General features: G+C 39.2%; 1 protein-coding gene across 1 annotated transcript in view; it reads right to left on the bottom strand.

The window, feature by feature from the left end:
* The window catches only part of DNAH8 (dynein axonemal heavy chain 8), a 329745-nt gene that overhangs the window by 183651 nt on the left and 122825 nt on the right, over positions 1–23269 (bottom strand). Inside the window, exons 35-41 of the mRNA XM_060162780.1 lie at positions 18969–19168; positions 16067–16220; positions 13893–14056; positions 12658–12760; positions 11546–11650; positions 11015–11176; positions 219–443 (exon numbers count right to left, since the gene is read on the bottom strand). Coding sequence (XP_060018763.1) covers positions 219–443; positions 11015–11176; positions 11546–11650; positions 12658–12760; positions 13893–14056; positions 16067–16220; positions 18969–19168 — 1113 coding nt within the window. The remainder of the gene's footprint in view (positions 1–218; positions 444–11014; positions 11177–11545; positions 11651–12657; positions 12761–13892; positions 14057–16066; positions 16221–18968; positions 19169–23269) is intronic.

Here is a 23269-nt window from a genome sequence, read left to right as displayed (position 1 = left end):
ATGATTGTTAAAACTTCCAAATACAGATATTTGTAGACATCGTATAGTTGTCTAGAACTATACAACTATACTGGAGAGTTGTGAAAAAGGACCAAGCAGATGGAAGGTTCATATAAGTTAAGAAATACATATAATACTTAAATGTTCATTATTAGAAGCACTAACTTATTAATTAGTACACTAAATTATTTTAAATTAAGGAAAAAATGATACTTTACCAAGTCATCAAAAATATCTCTCTGATGCACATGGATGGTAATTAGAGTTTCAAATTTCACTCTATCAAACTTGCTTAGGTCATGTGTTGTCTGACCAATTAGAGTATTTAGAATATCCAAAAATTTCTGATTGGTCACTTGCATGATTTTCCTGTCATCTTTTGCATTATTTAAAGCCTCTTCTGAATCATGTGTCCACAACATCTGAAGTCCCAGAAGCCCAACCTACAAATCCAGAAGACAAATAAATTTACCAAATATTTAAAGCACATCTGCAATAAAATTTAGTGGTCACTTAGTCACATAAAGGTGAACAGTCTTACTGATTTTAAACTAAAAAAGGGACATGCATTTTTCTACTCCCAAAGGGTAAAAACATTTAAAGTTCAAACTATTGATTATTTAATTATTTCAATGTCGATAGATAAATAATAATTTGAACAATTGCTATGATTTATGGAATTATATGTGCGTTAATGGAAGATGCTTGGGAAATTTTTCTACAGAGGGCCTGAGACCCATATACCTTCATACAGTGATTTTTCTTTCTCAAGAAAAGAAATGGAATTAATAGACTACTGTGTATTTTTCTTCAGCAGGGTTTTGCAAAAGTTTCTTTGCATCTTCTAAAAAGGATATGCTGCCTATCTCTTTTCTTAATCTCACACTCTCTCTAATATCCATATCTTTATCTACATCTACTTCTCTGTCTATATATTTATCTACGAGAGAGACAGACAGAAAGTGAGAAGGGGAAAAGCTTGTCCTTTGTCTCCTGATGAAGGCATAAGGAAACTGTGAGTGGACTGTCACCTTACCTACAATTTCTGCTGCAGAAAAGGAAATAAAGGTGGTCAGAACATGCCCTACCCTCACCCCCTCACTGCAACAATTGTCCCTTTGGGAGCTTTTGTTCATCCCCGGAGTCAAGCAACAGATCCAAGATCATTTGGACCAAAAAGGAATTCCATATCTGGCAGGGGAAGGAAAGTGTGTGAGGGAAAGCGGGTACTGCAGGCATGGCATTCAATGTAGGTAAAGCAGGAATAAAACCCTTTCCTTATCCCTGCTTCCTCTGGAACTTCAATAATTTTCCTGCTAGAGTAGTGGCCAATCCTGGGGTCTGCAGATAAAGATAAATGAAGCACCTGGCTGAGAGGAGTAATGGGATGTAGAGGAAAGAGCTGCTGTCAGGAAGCTCCCAAGAGCAAGCAGATTCTATTTGCACAAAGCAAAGAGAAGCAGTACAGAAACAGCAGTGTAAGGCTTTCTTGATTTAAAGACCAAACAGACTTGCAGACCCTGCAAAATCACTACATAGAGGTATATTCTAAAAACTGATCTTTAAAATGATAACTATCCTGATACCTCTTGCACCCGTGGCCGCTGGCTTCCCTGCGCATTTGGTACTGCTGGGGCTCCCACAACCCAAGCAGCCATACCACCTTTGCACCCTGTCCTCACTGGGTCAGACCCAAGTGCTTCAGGGCAGCCCCAGGAGCAGACTCCTGTGGATGGCCCACACACAGAGGTGGGATAAAATCAAAGCTGAACCCCAGGGGTGGGGCAACCAAGGAAGAGGATCGAAAATCTTCCCATTAGCTGCACAAGCTGCAGATTAAATCCCCACAATCAGCTAGGTAGAACCTGCACCCATGGAATATTTGAGTCGACAATGAGAGTTCCCACATATGAAAACAGTCTAGCGCTGGCAGCTGTGGACTTTGGGGGCAGCACATGCAGGAACTGGGCCAGATCAGAGCCTGAGTGGTCCCCACAGGGCACACAACAGGTCCAGAAAACAGCCCAGAGGCAGTGGAGGGCCTCTTGGGGAGGTGGAAGTGGGCTGTGGCTCACAGGAAGAGCAAGGACACTGACAGCTTAGATAACATTATTATTGCTATTATTTTTATTATGTTTTGATTTGTTCTGTTGTTGGTTCTTTTTTTGGTTGTTGTTCTTGTTTTGTTGTTATTAGTCTTATTTAGTCTTTTGGGATTTTCTTGTTTTTTAACATGTCTTTTATCTTTTATTAATTTTTTTATATATTTCTATTTTTACTTTGCTTTTCAGTTGTTCTGTGTTCTCCCTTTTTTTCTTCTTTTTCTTTAATGTATTTTTATTTTTTTATATTTCTGTTTCTACTTTTCTTTTCTTCTGTGTTTTTTCCCTTTTTTCTTTTTTAATCATTTCTGTCAATTTTTGTTTCTTTGCTTTATTCTTCAGTTGGCACTCTGCTCTGGTTTTGTTTTGGGGCTTTTTGTTTCTGTTAGTTTTGTTTTTAATTGTTTGATTTCGTTTTTCAGGTTCTTTTGTTTGTCTGGTTGTTCTCTTCCTTTTTGTTTTATTTTGTTCTGTTTTTGTTTCTTTTGTATGTGTGTGTTTCCCTGTTTCTCTTTGTTTGATTTTGCTTTTACCATTTGTCTGGGGTTTCATTTGTCTTTTATATCTTTTTTTAAAAAAAATCCCCTTTATTGCCATAATGAGCAACTTGCACGGTCTTAGTTCCCTGGCTGGAAGTCGGCCTGAGCCTCTGGAGAGGGAGCGCTGAGTCCAGGATGCTGGACCACCAGAGAATTCCCAGTCCCAGGGAATGTTAAGCAGTGAGAGCTCTCCAGGAGGCCTCTATCTGAATACAAGACTCCATTCTACTGCCTGCAGTTCCCAGTGCTGGACACCTCAGATCAAACAACAAACAAGACAGAGACACAAACCCACCCATCAGCAGACAGGCTACCTAAAGTCATACTAAGTTCACAGACACCCCAAAACACACCACCTGACATGGCCCTGCCCATCAGAGGGAAAAGACTCAGTTCCACCCACCAGAACGCAGGCACCAGTCCCTCCCAACAGGAAGCCTACACAAGCTACCGGACCAACCTCAGCATCAGGGGCAGAGAACAGAAGCAAGAGGAACTACAATCCTGCAGCCTAGGGAAAGAAGACCTCAAACACAGTAAATTAGACAAAATGAGAAGACAGAGAATTATCTTGCAGACAAAGGAGCAAGATAAAAACCCACAAGACCAAAAAAATGAAGAGGAAATAGGCAAACTACCTGAAAAACAATTCAGAATAATGATAGTAAAGATGATCCAAAATCTTGGAAAGAGAATGAAGGCATGGATCAAGAAGATACAAGAAATGTTTAACAGGGACCTAAAAGAACTAAAGAACAGACAATCAATGGTGAAATGAAAAATACCCTAGAAGGAATCAATAACAGAATAACAGAGGCAGAAGAAGGGATAAGGGAGCTGGAAGATAGAATGGTGGAAATAACTGCAGCAGAGCAGAATAAAGAAAAAAGAATGAAAAGAAATGAGGACAGTCTCAGAGACCTCTGAGACATTAAGCACACCAATATTTGAATTATAGGGCTCCCAAAAGAAGAAGAGAAAAAGGGGCTGAGAAAATATTTGAAGAGATTATGGTTGAAAATTTCCATAACATGGGAAAAGAAATGGTCAGTCAAGTCCAGGAAGCCTAGAGAGTCCCATATAGGATAAATCCAAGGAGAAACACACCAAGACACATATTAATCAAACTATCAAAAATTAAACAAAAAGAAAAAATATTAAAGCATCAAGGGAAAAACAACATACAAGTTAATTCCCATAAGGTTAACAGCTGATCTTTCAGCAGAAACTGCAAGCCAGAGGGAGTGGCAAGACATATTTAAAGCGATGAAAGGGAAAAACCTACAACCAAGATTAATCTACCCAGCAAGAATCTCATTCAGATTCGACAGAGAAATCAAAAGATTTAGAGATAAGCAAAAGTTAAGAGAATTCAGCACCACCAAACCAGCTTTATAACAAATGCTAAACAACTCCTCTAGGCACAAAACAGAAGGGAAGGAAAAGACCTACAAAAACAAATCCAAAACATTTAAGAAAATGGTTATAAGAACATACATATCAATAATCACCTTAAATGTAAATGGATAAGGGACTTCCCTGGTAGCGCAGTGGTTAAGAATCCGCCTGCCAATGCAGGGGACACGGGTTCGATCCCTGGTCTGGGAAGATCCTACATGCCACAGAGCAACTAAGTCCATGTGCCACAACAACTGAGCCTGCGCTCTAGAGCCCGTGAGCCACAACTACTGAGCCCACATGCAACAACTACTGAAGCCCGTGTGCCTGAAGCCTGTGCTCCACAACAAGAGAAGCCACTGCAATGAGAAGCCCACGCACCACAATGAAGATCCAATGTGGCCAAAAATAAATAAATAAATAAATTTTTTAAAAATGTAAATGGATTAAATGCCCCAACCAAAGGACACAGACTGGCTGAATGGATACAAAAATAAGACCCATATATATGCTGTCTACAAGAGACCCACTTCAGACCTAGGGACACATACAGACTGAAAGTGAGGGGATAGAAAAAGATATTCCATGCAAAGGGAAATCAAAAGAAAGCTGGAGTAAGCAATACTCATATCAGACAAAACAGACTTTAAAATAAAGACTATTACAAGAGACAAGGAAGGACACTACATAATGATCAAGGGATCAATCCAAGAACAAGATATAACAATTGTAAATATTTATGCACCCAACATAGGAGCACCTCAATACATAAAGCAAAGGCTAACAGCCACAAAAGGGGAAATCAACACTAACACAATAATAGAGGGAGACTTTAATGCCTCACTTACACCAATGGACAGATCATCCAAACAGAAAATTAATAAGGAAACACAAGCCTTAAATGACACATTAGACCAGAGGGACTTAATTGATACTTATAGAACATTCCATCCAAAAACAGAATACACTTTCTTCTCAACTGCTCATGGAATATTCTCCAGGATAGATCACATCTTGGGTCACAAATCAAGGCTTGGTAATTTAAGAAAATTGAAATCATATCAAGTATCTTTTCCGACTACAACACTATGAGACTAGATATCAAATACAGGAAAAAACCTGTAAAAGAAAAAAAAACATGGAGGCTAAACAATACGCTACTAAACAACCAAGAGATCACTGAGGAAATCAAAAAATACCTAAATGCAAATGACAATGAAAACATGATGACTCAAAACCTATGGGATGCAGAAAAGCAGTTCGAAGAGGGAAGTTTATAGCAAGACAATCCTACGTCAAGAAACAAGAAAAATCTCAAATAAACAACCTAACCTTACACCTAAAGCAATTAGAGAAAGAAGAAAAAAAAACCCAAAATTAGTAGAAGGAAAGAAATCATAAAAATCAGATCAGAAATAAATGAAAAAGAAATGAAGGAAATAGCAAAAATCAATAAAACTAAAAGCTGAACCTTTGAGAAGATAAACAAAACTGATAAACCATTAGCCAGACTCATCAAGAAAAAAAGGGAGAAAACTCAAATCAACAGATTTAGAAATGAACAAGAAGTAACAACTGACACTGCAGAAATACAAACAATCATGAGAGATTACTACAAGCAACTATATGCCAATAAAATGGACAACCTGGAAGAAATGGACAAATTCTTAGGAAAGTACAATCTTCCAAGCTTGAACCAAGAAGAGACAGAAACTATGAACAGACCAATCACAAGCACTGAAATTGAAACTGTGATTAAATATCTTCCAACAAACAAAAGCCCAGGCCCAGACGGCTTCACAAGCGAATTCTATCAAACATTTAGAGAAGAGCTAACACCTATCCTTCTCAAACTCTTCCAAAATATAGCAGAGGAAGGAACACTCCCAAACTCATTCAACAAGCCCACCATCACCCTGATACCAAAACCAGACAAAGATAACACAAAAAAAGAAAATTACAGACCAATATCACTGTTGAACATAGATGCAAAAAGCCTCAACAAAATACTAGCAAACAGAATCCAACAACACATTAAACGGATCATACACCAGGATCAAGTGGGGTTTATCCCAGGAATGCAAGGATTCTTCAATATATGCAAATCAATCAATATGATATACCAGATTAACAAACTGACAGATAAAAACCATAGAATAATCTCAATCAATGCAGAAAAAGTTTCCGACAAAATCAACACCCATTTATGATTAAAAACTTTCCAGAAAGTGGGCATAGAAGCAACCTACCTCAACATAACAAAGGCCATATATGACAAACTGACAGCAAACAACATTCTCAGTGGTGAAAAACTGAAACCATTTCCTCTAAGATCAGGAACAAGACAAGGGTGTCCACTCTCACCACTATTCTTCAACATAGTTTTGGAAATCGTAGCCACGGCAATCGGAGAATAAAAAGATATAAAAGGAATCCAAATGTCAAAAGAAGAACTAAAATTGGCACTGTTTGCAGATGACATGATACTATACATAGAAAATCCTAAAGGTGTCACCAGAAAACTAGAGCTAATCAACAAATTTAGTAAAGTCATAGGATACAAAATTAATACACAGAAATCTCTTGCATTCCTGTACACTAACAATGAAATTTCAGAAAGAGAAATTAAGGAAACAATCCCATTTATCATTGCAACGAAAAGAATAAAATACCTAGGAATAAACTTACCTATGGAGACAAAAGACCTGTATACAGAAAACTATAAGACACTGATGAAAGTAATCAAAGATGATATAAATAGATGGAGAGATATACCATGTTCTTGGGTTGGAAGAATCAACATTGTGGAAATGACTATACTACCCAAAGCAGTCTACAAATTCAGTGCAATCCCTATCAAATCACCTACGGTATTTATCACAGACCTAGTACAAAAAATTTTACAATATGTATGGAAACACAAAAGACCCCGAATAGCCAAAGCAATCTTAAGAAAGAAAAACGGAGCTGGAGGAATCAGGCTCCCTGACTTCAGACTATACCACAAAGCTGCAGTAATCAGGACAGTATGGTACAGGCAGAAAAACAGAAATACATATCAATGGAACAGGATAGAAAGCCCAGAGATAAACCCATGCACCTATGGTCACCTTATCTTTGACAAAGGAGGAAATAATATACAATGGAGAAAAGAGAGCCTCTTCACTAGTGGTGCTGGGAAAACTGGACAGCTACATGTAAAAGAATGAAATTAGAACACTTCCCAACACCATACACAAAAATAAACTCAAAATGAATTTAAAGACCTAAATCTAAGGACAGACTCTATAAAACTCTTAGAGGAAAAGAGAGGTGGCACACTCCTTGACATAAATCACAGCAAGATCCTTTTTGGCCCACCTCCTAAAGAAATGGAAATAAAAGCAAAAATAAATAAATGGGACCTAATGAAACTTAAAAGCTTTTGCACAGCAAAGGAAACCATAAACTAGACGAAAAGACAGCCCTCAGAATGGGAGAAAATATTTGCAAATGAAGCAACTGACAGAGGATTAATCTCCAAAATACTCAAGCAGCTCATGCAGCTTAATATCAATAAAAACAAACAACTCAAGCCAAAAATGGGCAGAAGACCTAAATAGACATTTCTCCAAAGAAGACATACAGATGGCCAACAAGCACTTGAAAAGATGCTCAACATCACTAATCATTAGAGAAATGCAAATCAAAACCACAATGAGGTATCACCTCACACAGGTCAGAATGGCCATCATCAAAAAATCTACAAACAATAACTGCTGGAGAGAGCGTGGAGAAAAGGGAACCCTCCTGCACTGTTGGTGGGAATGTAAATTGATACAGCCACTATGGAGAACAGTATGGAGGTTCCTTAAAAAACTAAAAATACAACTACCATATGACCCAGCCATCCCACTACTGGGCATATACCCTGAGAAAACCATAATTCAAAAAGAGTCATGTACCACAATGTTCAGCGCAGCACTATTTACAATAGCCAGGACATGGAGGCAACCTAAATGTCCATCAACAGATGAATGGACAGAGATGATGTGGTACATATATACAATGGAATATCAGCCATAAAAAGGAATGAAATTGAGTCATTGTTAGTGATGTGGATGGACCTAGAGTCTGTCATGCAGAGTGAAGTAAATCAGAAAGAAAAACCAAATACCATATATTAACACATACATATTGAATCTAGAAAAATGGTACTGATGAACCTACTAGCAGGTCAGGAATAGAGACGCAGACATAGAGAACAGACTTGTGGACACAGAGGAGGAAGGGGAGAGTGGGACGAACTGAGAAAGTAACATTGACATATACATTACCATGTGTAAAATAGATAGCTAGTGGGAAGCTGCTGTATAGCACAGGGAGATCAGCTCGGTGCTTTGTGACGACCTAGAGGGGTGGGATGGGGAGGGTGGGAGGGAGGCTCAAGAAGGAGGGGGTATGCAGGTATATGTATACATATAACTGATTCACTTTGTTGTACAGCATAAACTAACACAACATTGTATAGTAATTATAATCTAATAATGATGAGAAAAATAAAATGACTACCCTAAGTCACCAAGAAAAGCTTAAATTATGTTTTTCACTAGGTTTAAGAAGGCAGCAGACTTCACAGGGAAAACTGGAGGATGTTTCATTACAATAAAAAATAAAATAAGAATGCTCATTCTCATCAATATTATTTGATGCTTATAATAAGCATATTAAAAAATACTGAAAGGGACCACATGGAAATATTAAGTCATCATTTCCAAGTGGTGGAAAAATGGGAAATTTTTATTTTCACTTTCATATTCTTCAAGTTTTCCCCAATTTTTGCAACAAGGATCCATTGTGTTCATAATCTTAAAAACGTGTTTGAGAAGAAAACAGAGGTGAAATTTTAAACAATTTTAGATAAAAAATTAACATTGTATAATAGGCAAATTTATTTGGGAAACCTGCTTTATAAAATGCAATTTAGGGACTTCCCTGGTGGCACAGTGGTTAAGAATCCGCCTGCCAATGCACAGGACACAGGTTTGATCCCTGGTCCAGGAAGATCCCACATGCCATGGAGCAACGAAGCTCATGTGCCACAACTACTGAGCCTGAGCCCTAGAGCCCGTGAGCCACAACTACTGAGCCTGTGTGCCACAGCTACTGAAGCCCACGTGCCTAGAGCCTGTGCTCCGCAACAAAAAAAGCCACCACAATGCAAAGCCCATGCACAGCAATGAAGAATAGCCCCTGCTCGCTGCAACTAGAGAAAGCCCGCACGCAGCAACGAAGACCCAACACAGCCAAAAATAAACAAGTAAATAAATAAATAAATTTATTTATTTTAAAAATAAATGAAATAAAATGCAATTTAAAGAGTAATATATATTGAATGACTATATATTGAATGAATATAGAATGAATATATTTATATATTCATTACTCTTTAAAGCAATTTTTCCAGAAAACTGAAATTTGCCCAGTACAATGTTAAGATTTTTATCTAAAAATCTTCGTGTGTATGTATGTGTGTATATATATATGTATATATACACACATTAAATAAAGTCCTAAGAGTTAGTCAACTTTCTTACTATATCCTGTTCAACTTCACTGCTACTTTAAATTTGCTTTTCAACTTTTCCAACTTTAATCCTATATCTCCTTCAGCGTATAAAGGGTGATCAAGCTTTCCTGAGAGAGAGAAAGTATGTTGATTTAGTCTAAGGAGCTATTTTTCTCAGCTTATCAAATAAAGTATTTTATAAAGCTTTATCGCAAATGTTAATAAGAATATTAAAGTTTACCAAGGATATTATACAATACAAAAACAATATTAAAATATTCTCTCCAGTGAAGGTTGTTTTTATGTCTGTACTTCTGTCATTTGAATAATTTCATATCATTTCAGCTGCCTCCACTGTGTGTGCAGTAACATAGGATTTGGAGTTCAGGTTGGCAGGAGCAGCTGGGGAAGTAAAACCTGCCTATATTTTCCTTGGATAGCTCTTGCCTTCTATCCCACACTATCTCTGACCCAGATCACAAACCATCACTTTTCATTTATCTTGGCTGAAAATGTAATGGAACTGTTAGCTCTTCATTTTCTGTGCCCCGTTTAAATAATACCTGGCACCTGACAATGCACTTCTAAGAGCCAAAGGGCAGGAGAGTTGTTCAAGAGAACACCTGCTCCAGCATCTTCAAGGTCTTCTCTCTTTAAAACTTCGTCACATTTAACGTGGGACTTCCCTGGTGGTCCATTGGTTAAGAATCTGCCTTCCAAAGCAGGGGACGCAGGTTTGATCCTTGGTCGGGGAGCTAAGATCCCACATGCCACGGGGCAACTAAGCCCGTGCACCACAATGACTGAACCCACGCACTCTGGAGCCTGTGCGCCGCAAGTAGAGAGAAGCCAGCGTGCCACAATGAAAAATCCCACATGCCGCAACGAAGATCCCACGTGCCGCAACTTAGACCCGACACAGCCAAATAAATAAATTAATTAAATATTAAAAAGGAACTTAGTCGTATTTAACAAATTATGCCAATTTTTAATTATTTGAAGGCAAAATAAACAAGAGGCAAGGTGGATTTCATTTCAGAAAAAGATACGCTCCTTCCTTTTATATATGTCCATATCCATATCTATATCTGTGTCTATATTTATGTATGAATAGATATAGACAGACGGTTTTTATACATAGATAGGTGTCGCTTATACATAAGATGAAATTTCTCGTTAGTGCTTTAGTCTCAGTGTATATCCTCAATGATGGAAGAACAGTGGCAAATCCTCTTCTCAGGGATGGGATGGGTTGGCCTAGAATGGTGTAGGTGAACAAGCAAGTGGTCAAGCAGGTGGTTGGGGGCTGAGGGTGGGTGGGCCTCTCTAACTAGTTCTAAGCTTGAACAGCCTCCACATCATCAGGCTAACTGCCTCCTGCATATCTTTCCCCCTTATTTTGCTATTTAAATGTCATGTATTCTCACCTGTGCTGGAAAGTGATTGAGAAAAGGTAAGAGCTGAAATCCTGAATCACTGATTTGATAGAATGCAGATCTAATTATATTATGTAAGGACGACATCTGCATTTTTAACATGTCCAGAAGCCAAATCTCCACGGGACCTTTGGCCATAACAGGATTATCCAACTAAAAGATATATTACAAATACGTTACAAATTGATAATAATTTGGTATTTTTACAAATGTCATAAATCAAAGTACCTCAGGCAAAGCAAACAATTTCATATAAAATATTTAAAACGTGAGTAAAATCAACTAATACTATATGTGGAAAGAACTATAAAGATCATCTGGTCTAAAACTTTCATTGTATAGATAATAAAATGAGCCTCAGAGAAGTTAAATGAGTTATCCAAACTAGTCTGTTACAAAGCCAGGGCTACAGAACTAAAACCCGACACCACTCCCCTCCCTTTCTTTCATAAGAGAATTGCATTCTCCTCAAATCTAAATTTTTAAAGAAATCCTAATAAAATTTTAACCAAGTTAAATTACAATAATTTTTTCTCCTTCTCTTGATATGACAGCCATGATACGATCATAGTCTTTTGCGTGAAAGGTCACCTCATTTATGTTGTCAGACACTGCAGGGAGATGTGGCTATAAGAAAGCACAAGACAGAGCAAACACATCATACATGACGTTAAACACAAAAGTCACTGAGATGTTTTTAAAAGCTTTACTATTTTTTATATTTGTAAGAGATTAAGAATTTACTTCATTGTCTCAAAAAAAAAAAGACTCTTCTTTGACCCTTGACTGACTTGGAAGCCCACTTTTAAAAATCCAGCCCTACAGAACGTTTCCTCCAAGACCTACAAATGCACCTCTTACATTATGGAAATTCGACTAGTAACTGTCATCTTCCTCCCGATGGACACTGAACCACATGGTTCCTGCCCTCTTCCCTCCCAGGGACAGCTCAGTCCTTCTCTCTTGGCTCTATGTCTGCCTTACACAGCTTCTACTTCCCTCCTTTCCTTTCTCATCCCCTCCACTCCCTGGAAACCAACAAGGAAGGTATTACTAGCTGTTTCCCAAATTCCCAAACCAGAAATGTCCCTGGGATGGGTGTTCCAGTGCCTCTCACACCCAGTTCTCTGTAGTTTTTCTCTTCCTCCTGGAAGTATTGCCCTTGGAAATGGCAATAAAAGCATTTGAGAAGCACTTGGGACAAAAAAAGGACAAATCCAAACCACAATCCCTATTTGATCTAAGAATATTTAGATTAAAATGCTCATAACAATGAATTACATTTAGTGAGCACATACTGTGTGTCCAGAACTTTTCAATGAATTATCTCGTGTAATCCTTATGACTATCCCATGAGGTGGAAATGATTAATATCCTGATTTTACAGACAAGGAAACTGAGGCACAGGAAAATTAAGAAGCTGGCCAAGGTCACCCAGCTGGTGAGTTGCATAATCGGTGACTCTTGCCTCAGGCTGATGGGCTCCGAATACAAAGAAAATAAGTTTATAACCAACATAATTTTTAATACTCTTCTTTCCTGACTGCACTTTTAAGACATTAACTTCATTTTTATTTTTTAACACATAGGCTGTGGAAAAAAAGGATTTAGGCAACAGATACTTAGATACATACTTGTATGGTATGGGAATCACTGGCTTGTCCAAGAATTTCCAGGAGAACTGGATCAGATACAAAGAAGAATCTTGGAAATAGTAATCGCTTCTTCTCCAAATACCTTTAAATAAAGTCACGTTACCAAATAATTTTTTCTGAATTATTAATTTTGGGGTTTTTTAGCCAAGACGCAATCACTAACATCAATAAGATAGTAGCAAACACCTACAGTCATTTCCCATTTGCCTCTGAAATGTTTGGTTAGAAAGAAAGTCCTGCTGCACCATGGATGGCACTTGGGAAAACAAGTGGAAATAAGAACGTGATCCAGAGCAAGCCTGCTCCATCCTGTCTTCTTTCTCATCACGAGCCCTCCTGCAACCTTTCTAAGAGTCCTGTGAACCTCGCGGCTTAAACCCAGGGGGAACACATAATTTACCTCCAAACCAAGATATTTTGAGAGAGAGGGGGGGCAAATAGCCATTCAGCCAGGACAGAGGCATAAATTTGGACAAACTAAGATATATCGTTACCCTGTTTCAAATAGAAATTGAGAATGAACTGCCTTTTAAGAAAACTATCTGTGAGTTTGTCTGGTTAATTGTTCTCTGAGTGCACATCTCTACTCTATGCCTGTAGTGTGTTGACTGGTAGCCCAAAAAGATATGTCCACGTCCTATTCCCTGGAATCTGTGAATGTGGCCTCATTTGCAAAAAGGGTCTTTGCAAATGTACCGAAGTTAAGGAGCTCGAGAAGAGATAATCTTGGATTATTCAGATGAGCCCTAAATCCAATGACAAGTGTCCTCATAAGAGACACACAGGAAGAGGAGAAGGACATATAAAGACAGAGACAGAGATTGGAGTTATATAGCCACAAGCCAAGAGCCACCAGAACCTGGAAGAGGCAAGGAAAGATTCTCCCTAGAGCCCTCAGAAGGTGCTGCTAACTTGATTTCAGACTTCTGGCCTCCAGGACTGTGAGAAAATAAATTTCAGTTGTCTTAAGCCACCCAGTTTGTGGTAATTTGTTACAGCAGCCCTACAAAACTAATACAATGCTGTAACTCACCCACCCTCAACTTGAAGGTGTCTTTTTTTGCAGAGAAATTAAATTTATGTGACATGTTAAATTCCTAACACCACCTCAACCATCACTACCAAACCAAAAATGCAGTCAATTCTACGAACTTGTTTGGGATAAAACACCATCACATATAAAAGGATAGGTAATTTAAAAATTAAACTCTTACCCTGTAAGTGACTTCTGACATACTTCTAATTGTTCATGTAAATGAGGCAAAAGCTGCCCCATAGTTTCATCTCCAACACAGCAACCAATCACATTGGGATTCTCATGAGCTCGCTGCATTATCTTTACCCATGACTTGTCAATATTCTGAAAACGTTTTGCTTCCTAAAAACAAAAGTAAAAGTTGGCATGTGGATAACTGAATGAAGCCAGGTCTTCACTTTGGCATCTCCTATAGTTCCTCAAACCAGCCTATTAGTCTCAGGCTACATAATTTAAAGGGGCAATTTTTTTTTTCATCTGAATTAACTCTGGAACAAGAGAACGGCTTATTGAAATGCTGCTCTATCACAATGAGGTTTACCGCTGATATTTTTCCTTACATTTAATACATTTTTCAAAGTGCCACATGATTAATCTGCAGAGCTATCAACTTAAATGGCAAATCTAGTCTTTCAGTACCCCAGGTGTTTTGGTTTGATGAGCAAACTGAAGAAGCATGAAAATAATTTGATCTCAGTATTTTGGAATAATTAAAGCTTAATAGTACCCCAGGAAAAAGAAAAAGAAAACAGTAAAAATCCAAAACAAAGCATTTTTGCAAATGAAAACTGTTTACCATGGATGATATTAAGCTTTGCATTCAATTTTTTAAAATGCTTTTAGAAACTGGCATAATCTTGCCTCTGTTAAAACTTTTAAGTGCACTTTTAAAAAATAAAACTTTCTGATTAAAAATGATTTATGTTTTTAAAATGTGTTACAAAGGGAAACCAGCTATTTTCAAAATGCTTTATCCTTGATTTTTAATCTATAGTCATGCCATAGGTATGGAAATTCAAAAGAGTAGGCTTAGGGGACTTCCCTTGTGGTCCAGTGATAAAGAATCCACCTTCCAATGCATGGGACACGGGTTTGATCCCTGGTCGGGGAAATAAGATCCCACATGCCGCGGGGCAACTAAGCCCACGCGCCACAACTACTGCGCTCACACACCTCAACGAGGGAGCCCGCGTGCCGCAAACTACAGAGCCCACACACCCTGGAGTCCCTATGCCACAACTAAAGAGAAGCCCCGCGCCACAACAAAGAGGCCCCGCGCCGGCAACAAAAGATCCCGCACGCCTCAACAAAGACCCCGCGTGCTGCAACTTAAGACCCGATGCAGCCAGAAAAAATTTTTTTAAATAAATGTTTAAAAAAAGAAAGAGTAGGCCTAATTTTATAAGAGGAAAATTACCTTCATAGAATAATTATTAGTAAGTTACTGGCATTCATTTAAAAGGTCCCATAAAGCTGTTTTAAAGAATTTGTTACAGGCTTCTAAGGCTAAGTTTCCTTGCCTCATGTTTCTGATCTACTATTAGTTAACAACTTACTAATAGTTAATTTGTGTTTACAGAATACAGATTATTTTAACTTGTACTCTCAGAGGAATAAGTCTAATTCTAAGAAGAGATGGACTATTATAATTTAATAGTATCATATTCAAATGTACCTCTTCAGACAACCTGGAGATTTGAAAATTATGTGAGTTTCTTGTTTCTACTAATGTAAATCAAAGGTCAGCACTTTTTTAAAAAAACTTCTTTGTAAAGGGCAAGATGCTAAATATTTTAGGCTTTGTAGGCCATATGGTCTCTGTTACAACTATTCAACTCTGCCATTGTAATGCTAAAGAAGCCACAGACAGAACATAAATGAATGCACATGGCTGTATTCCAATAAAACTGTACTTACAGAAACAGGTGGGACTTCCCTGGTGGCACAGTGGTTAAGAATCTGCCTGCCAATGCAGGAAACACGGGTTTGATCCGTGGTCCGGGAAGATCCCACATGCCACGGAGCAAATAAGCCCGTGCTCCACAACTACTGAGCCTGTGCCCGAGAGCCTGTGCTCCACAACAAGAGAAGCCACAGCAATGAGAAGCCCATGCACCTCAACAAAGAGTAGCCCCAGCTTGCCGCAACTAGAGAAAGCCCGCGCGCAGCAATGAAGATCCAACGCAGCCAAAAATAAAATTAAAAAACAAAACAGGTGAGTTGGCCATAGTTTGCAAACCCCTGGTGCAAATAATCAAGACATGACTATATGTCTTTCTGAAGACTTTTACAGAGACATATAAACAACATACACTAAATTATTCTATCAGCAGTTACAAAAACCATATTTACCTGAGGTAGCTGTTTGGCAATATCCCCACCTACAAAGACAGCTTCAAGATAAACCCAAAGGTTCTGGACTACTAGCCACTCTTCAATTATATCTGAGGAAGTGGACAATTTATACACCCAATTCTGGATATTTTTTTTAAATGGAGCATTATATCTAAAAAGTAAGAATGGAAAGATATTACATTTTAAGGAAGATTCAGAAAATAGTATGGCTTATAACAAATAATAGGAGAAAAATTCCTTTGACACTGAACATTTTTTCCTAAAAAAAAAGCAGCTCCTATTAAATTTCATACAGTTAATAAGATGTTTGCATTTTTATGAATGAAACATATAATTATAGTGATTTCACTTAATGGTCCCATGTATCAGTGATAAACTAAGAAGTTCACCAAGTTTTAAGCCACAGAGGTCCAGTAAAGGAATTGTGCTGGTTGTTCCTCTGAGTAAAGGGAAAACAAGGAATAAGATGGCTTTCCGAGTCTTTTGTGAACCAAATCCAAGTGGAAAATCACACAGAGGGTACTGTTGTTACTTGTCGATGGAACTACTACCACAAGGCCAGGGTCAAGCTTGAGGTCTGATGTCTACTACAGATGTGCTCTTCCCACCCATAGACTGCTAATTCCACCAGGCACTACGCCTAGATTCTGCAGCGTTAACGATACAGAACTGCTATCCCCCAAAAGCCTGGTTCCTGTTTTTTCACCATCAGGGCTAGCTGAAGTGTTCATGAGAACACAAGGTGTCCAGAAAGCTGGGCACAACTAAGAAAGACAAGAAACAGAGTGGATGCCATGAGGAAGTGATGGGAAGATACTGGGGAAAGACCTAATTAACAACAGTTGAATTAAGAAGCTGACTTCAGTTTGTGGCCATGGCAAGTAGCTTTGAAGTTGTGTAGTGGAATTTCCCGGTGAGTGGCATTTGTTGAGTACAGTCTTAAAACTTTACTTGATCCAGGACAGGATGACTTGAAGGGGCTCACATGAAGAATGGGGTTCTTCTGGGAATGGTCTGATGCCTAAGCGTAACCCTTCACTTCTATGGAAGACTATGTTATACATGGAGGTATAAAGGGGTTGTACAAAAACTGTCCCAAGGAGGTAGATGAGTTGATCTGGCAGTAAGAGGCATTTTTCTCAACTCCCAATTTATAGTGTTCATCTGGCCATCAGGCTAGAGCTGAAAGGCAGTCAATATGCCAAAAAAAACCCTTCAAGATCAATACACACAGACCAAGACGGTAAGGAAGGGCATTTCAGGGAGTTGAAGGACTTAGATATTTGGAGCCAAAAATAATTTTGCACGGAATAAAAAAAAAAACCCATCTTTGATGGCATGTAACTTCCCAACAAGAAAAAGGGAGATTTGAAATAAAATCACTAATGATCAGTTTTTGTCGTTTGGCCAGGTACCTGCATTGCACAGCTTTGTGTGGTGGAACCTGTTCACAACAGGTAGGAAGGCCCTTGGAATGCCAGGGAATCAGGGACCCACCAGGAAAGTGTCACCATCCAGGGAATCCAGGTGAGTGAAGCCTCACCCATGAAGATACACAATTTCCTTCTCACATCCAGGTAGCCCTAGAGATCCAGCTGGTACTGCCTTCTATGAGATCAGTCTGTGGTTGGCTCTAGGAGAGGTTTTCTGGATCCACCTGATGCTGCAAAGTTCTCTAGGAGGAGAATCTACTGAAGTGTTGTGACTTCTTAGATATCCTTATACTCCTTCTAGCAGGGCCTCAACATTGAATTTACTAGTATCATAAATAAGTACTATAATATTCAGGTTATATGCAAGTTAAGAATGAAATTAAGAAAGGCTTCAAGTCCTGAATTCTTGGGCTACACACCAGGTTCAGGTGAATCTACAGCCTTTCCTCAAGAGGTCATCATTCAGGAAATCAAGATGGAAAAATTTGCAATGAACCATGGGGAAGTAGCAGCCTGTGAAGTCTAGGAACCACTGAATGGCCTATGGTCACCTTTGCCAGGTTATTCAGATTCCCTGAAAGCAGAGGACATACCCTAGGAGTTTAACCCCAGCAACTTCAACCCAGAATTAGGAGCTTTGTGAGTTAGTACATTATCCAAATACAAGACTGCCTCTGAGCCAGAGGTAATGCAGGATGTCATTCATGAAACAGCAGTCCCAACTTGGAGGTAGGGTATTAGAATCCCCATGGACACTGACCCCTGTTAATGACCTCTGAGATAATGTGACATATTTCTTAGGTGTGTTAGGGTGAAGACCAGTTAAGAATTACTGGATAGTCAGCTAGGGGATTAGAGGTTGCTAATGCCAAGACAGTGTACTTAATCTGGGTCCCATTTCCTAAAGCTGCGCTTGAGATAAGAGTCACCTTCAAGCGGTTCAGTAGTCCAGTGATGGACATGTTGCCTCGTTTAGGCTGCAGTGGACCCAGCACAGATATGGCCACTTTTCACCATAAAAATTCCAAGTGTGTAAGTGTCAAGCCCTTCATTATATTCCTTCATGTGTTGACAGCATACTTTTCCTGGGCTATTGGTTAAACACTTGAGCAGGTTTAGCCAAGGAGGGCAATGATGAAAAATCAGAGAATGAAAAGAGAAAGGAGATAAAATGAAGGTGTCATCTTCGTGGGGAGTCCAGATGTTTAGGAGGTAAGCTGCCAATCTGAGGGAGAATAATTATGATGGGGCCCATCAGGAAACACAGGAAGGGGAGGTGAGTACCATAGAAGAGATGTAGGCCATGATTAGTAGGGAAAATAGGTAGTTCATTTAAGGACAGACAAGAGTCAACACTTTAGGTCAGAATCTTGTGTTGTGCCACAGCTACAAAACTGGGCTTTTATCTAAAATTATATAACCCTAAATACCAAATCAAAACCCTCCCCTGAAAATTATAAAATTACCTGTTGCTTAGTAAGGAACCTAAGACCATTAAACTATCCTCCATCAAGGTGATAATCTCTCCCGATTCAGTTCCTTTGAGCAGCAGCTCTCCCTTTCCCTTAAATGCTGCAAAACTCAGGTTCTGGTTGGTCCAATTCTCAATCACCTGAGTCAGCTTGGCTTCAATATCCTTCTCCTTAATGGCAGATATGCAAACATCCTTCAGAAGGAAATCAAAGAATATGTCGTGACATTTTCAATTACAAATTAAGTGCATTTAAAATCAGAATTTTTTAGCTTGGCCCTAGAAGTCATTGGGTTATTTTACGGCCAAGAAAACCAAGGCCCAAGATAATTGTGTTGCAAGTTCAAACCAGAACCTTCTGACACTCTGACTACTAATTATTTTATTGTACCACCTACATGAGATAATGGAACTTAAATCATCATGTTCTTATTTATATTTTTAGTTGGTGTTTTTCAGCCAAAATGGATATAATCACAGCTGCTCTATCTCAGCAGCTTGCTATGAGAAGCAAATGAGAATATATATGAGACTCTTTTGAACTCTTTAAAGTAACATATAAACATTGCTATATTCCTGCCTGTTCTGGCCCAAATATGAATATCTCACTTGATTAAAAGTTAATTCTATTTTTAATGGGTTTTTCTGTTTTTCTGAGAATCTTTGATATGAAAGTTTCACAAAGGAAAATAAAAGTAAGGTCTTTTCTGCAACATGCCTCAATTAATTTTCATACTTAGAGTCACAGAAGCTCAGAGAGGGGAAGGAATATAAAGGTTCAAGGAATTTCCACAAATGGTTATATTACAAATTAGTGTGTAGTAAGTGTAATAAGAGTGGTGTGAACTGTTTTGAGTTCTGAGGAGGAGAAATGACTTTCGCCTGCAGCAAGGAGGAAAGGCTTCATTGAGGAGGGAGCATCTGAGAATAAGTGGGATTCCAAAAGGAGGAGGGAGAAGACATTTTACAGGAAGGGAAAAGGCTTCCTTTAGAGGCCATGAATGAAGTAACAGTAAGAATCCAGCTTGGCTAACAGCAGGGCATATGGGGTAAAGAAAACAGAATACACCAGTGTAGACAACACTAAGAGTCTGTTTTGGGGTAAGAATAGTTAATAACTGAATCCCAGAATTCCTTGGACTTGCAAAATCAAGTTTTCAAAGCACAGCCTATGAATAGCTATACTCTTAAGTGTAAAAACCTACTTATATAAGAATGAGGTGGTCACCAAAGGTTTCTTAAACTCTTTATTTCCCTCAGTAGTATCTGAATGGCATTTATAAATAGGACAAAAATGCTTTGAAAACAAAACTTGTGGCGTGCATGTTGCTAAAAAGAGGCAAGGAGGCGGCAGAAAACTCAAAACCATATATTTAGGGGATATTTCTGGTCATGGGGTGCAGTTTTCGCCTCCAAAAACATAGAATAATGTAAAAAACACAAAAAGAGAAGGTAAAAAACAAACACATTAAGACTTAAAAACAAGGTAAACATCTCCATGAACTAGAAGTGAAAAAGACATGCAAGCCAGGAGGTGGAGCTGAAGCCCAGGCCTGAGGGCTCTGGTCAGTGGGTGCCAACCCCTTGGCTCCTGCAGGACAGAGGAGACTAAAAGTGGCCTGTATGAAAGGGACCATCAGGACTATGGTCTAGATCCCTCCACTGTGGAAGGAGGCTGTCTGTAGCTGCAATCTGGTCATCTAGATTAAATGAACCTAGGGATGTGGCGGATGGGGTGACAGATCCAGGTCCACAACCAAGACCTGAGACAGGTCAGCTCTGCCTGGGTCTGCCCCACCACAGCAGAGTAGGGGATGTAAACCACTATTGTAACAGCTGGCTCTGGACTTGAGGAGATGGGGGATGCAGGAAGAAGCCACAAAACCACTAGACTCCTAAGGAAGGCTAAAATGCAGAAGGAGAAAAACAATTTTAACAAATCATAAAAGCCACATTTTTTAAAGCTCGCCACTCAAAATGAGTCCTCTATAAAATAAAAATTGCAAAACCCTTGGGAATTCTCTGGCAGTCCTGTGGTTAGGACTCCACGCCTTCACTGCCAAGGGCCCAGGTTCAATCCCTGGCTGGGGAACTAAGATCTTGCAAGCCGCGTGGTGCAGCCGAAAAAAAAAGTGAAAAAAAAAAAATTGCAAAACCCATGAAAAGAAATCCGATACTGAGAGAGATAGCCAACATAAAAAACAATCTGAGTAAACACTCAGTCTAGGTGAAATTAATTGTATAGAACAATCTGAAAAATAATCTTTAATTATGGTTAATCTGGGGGCCTTGGAGTATAGGAGGTAGAGATGAACTTATATTGGCCATGAGGTGATAATTTTGGAAGCAAGAGGATCCCTACTTTTCTTTGAAATTTTCCATAATAAAAAATTTAAAAATAATTATGTTTAGGATGCTCAAAGAGATAAATGAAGAACTCTAAAAATTTGAGATTTATAGGCTTGAGAATATATAAAATATTTGAGAATATATGTAGATTTAATAATCTATAAATCTAAGAATCTATAAAAAGGACAGAAAAAATGTAGAAATGAAAAAAGAACAGGTGGTCACAAAAGAAAAAGAACTAAGTTCTAGATCAAGATGGTGACATAGGACGATACTGAACTCACCTCCTCCCATGGACACACCAAACCTACAGCTACATATGGAACTCAAAGAAACCCAAAAACTAGTTGAGCAACTCTAACACATTAGGTGAACAAGGAAAAACTCACATCAAAACTGGCAGGAGAAGCTGAGACAGAATCTCATGTTCAGCCCCACTCCTGGCACAGAGACCCACAATCGGGAAGGAACCCACAGACCAGAGGTTCTCCCTGAGGAGCAAACGATTTGAACTCCACATCGGGCACCCCAACTTTTAAGACCTGTACCTGAGAGGTGAGCACCCCAAAATTCAGGGCTTATGTCCATGAGACCCACAAGGCCATAGTAAACTGACAAATAGTTCTTAAATGGCTTGTTTGTACTCAACCAACCCAGGGCCCAGCACAGAGACAACTGACTAAAAAGCACCTAGTCCTTCTGTGAAAAAAAAAGGCCTATTTGTTTAACATGCAGATATACCCAGAGAGACTCACAACAAAACACGTAATTAAAGTGTCAAAAGTTAAAGACAAGGAGAGATCTTAAAAACAGCAAGAGAAAGACAACTTGTTACATACAAGGGCACCCCATGAGACTATCAGCAGATTTTTCAGCAGGAACTTTGCAGGACAAAAGGGAGTGGCACAATATACTCAAAGTGCTAAAAGAAAAAACCCGCCACCAAGAATACTGTACATGGTGAAGTTGTCCTTCAGAACTGAAGGAGAGATCAAGAGTTTTTCAGACAAGCAAAAGCCTAAAGGAGTTCATCACCACTACATGAGTCTTCCAAGAAATGTTAAAGGGACTTCTTTAGGCTAAAATGAAAGGATGCTAATTGGTAACAGGAAAGTATATGACAGTATAACTCTCACTGGTAAAGGGAAATAAATAGTAAAGTTCAGAATACTCTAGCCTCAGGCCAGCAGGCTGGAAAGCTCCAGGAATGGCAGCCAGAGTGTGCAGGAGTGAATCTGCGAGTTTGCCAAGCTGATTGAAAAAGCAAGCCTGCACCCTCCAAGCTGCACTATTACAACTGGGAGCCAAGCCTCAACCAGAAGTCCCTGAAGAAATTCTACAAAAGCCATGTGGCTGACAGGGTCTTGGTACTCTGGCTGGGTGTCAGGCCTGAGCCTCTGAGGTGGGAGACCCCAGTTCAGGACATTAGTCCACCAGAGACTTCCCAGCTCCACATGATATCAAATAGTGAAAGCTCTCCCAGAGATCTCCATCTTAACGCAAAGACCCAGCTCCACTCAATGACCAGCAAGCTACAGTTTTGGACACCCTATGCCAAACAACTAGCAAGACAGGAACACAACCCGACCCATTAGCAGAGAGGCTGCCTAAAATCATAATAAGGTCACAGACACCCCAAAACACACCACTGGATGCAGTTCTGGCCACCAGAAAGACAAGATCCAGCCTCATTCACGAGAACACAAGCACTAGTCCCCTCTACCAGGAAGCCTACACAAGCCACTGAACCAAGCTAAGCCACTGGGGGCAGACACCAAACAAATGGGAACTACGAACCTGCAGCCTGTGAAAAGGAGACCCCCAAACACGGTAAGTTACGCAAAATGAGAAGACAGAGAAACACACAGCAGATGAAGGAGCAAGGTAAAAACCCACCAGACCAAACAAATGAAGGGGAAATAGGCAGTCTACCTGAAAAAGAATTCA

The sequence above is a fragment of the Lagenorhynchus albirostris genome, chromosome 10 (genome assembly GCF_949774975.1).
Source record: "Lagenorhynchus albirostris chromosome 10, mLagAlb1.1, whole genome shotgun sequence".
Taxonomy (NCBI): domain Eukaryota; kingdom Metazoa; phylum Chordata; class Mammalia; order Artiodactyla; family Delphinidae; genus Lagenorhynchus; species Lagenorhynchus albirostris.
This window is presented reverse-complemented; position numbering and strand designations above follow the sequence as displayed.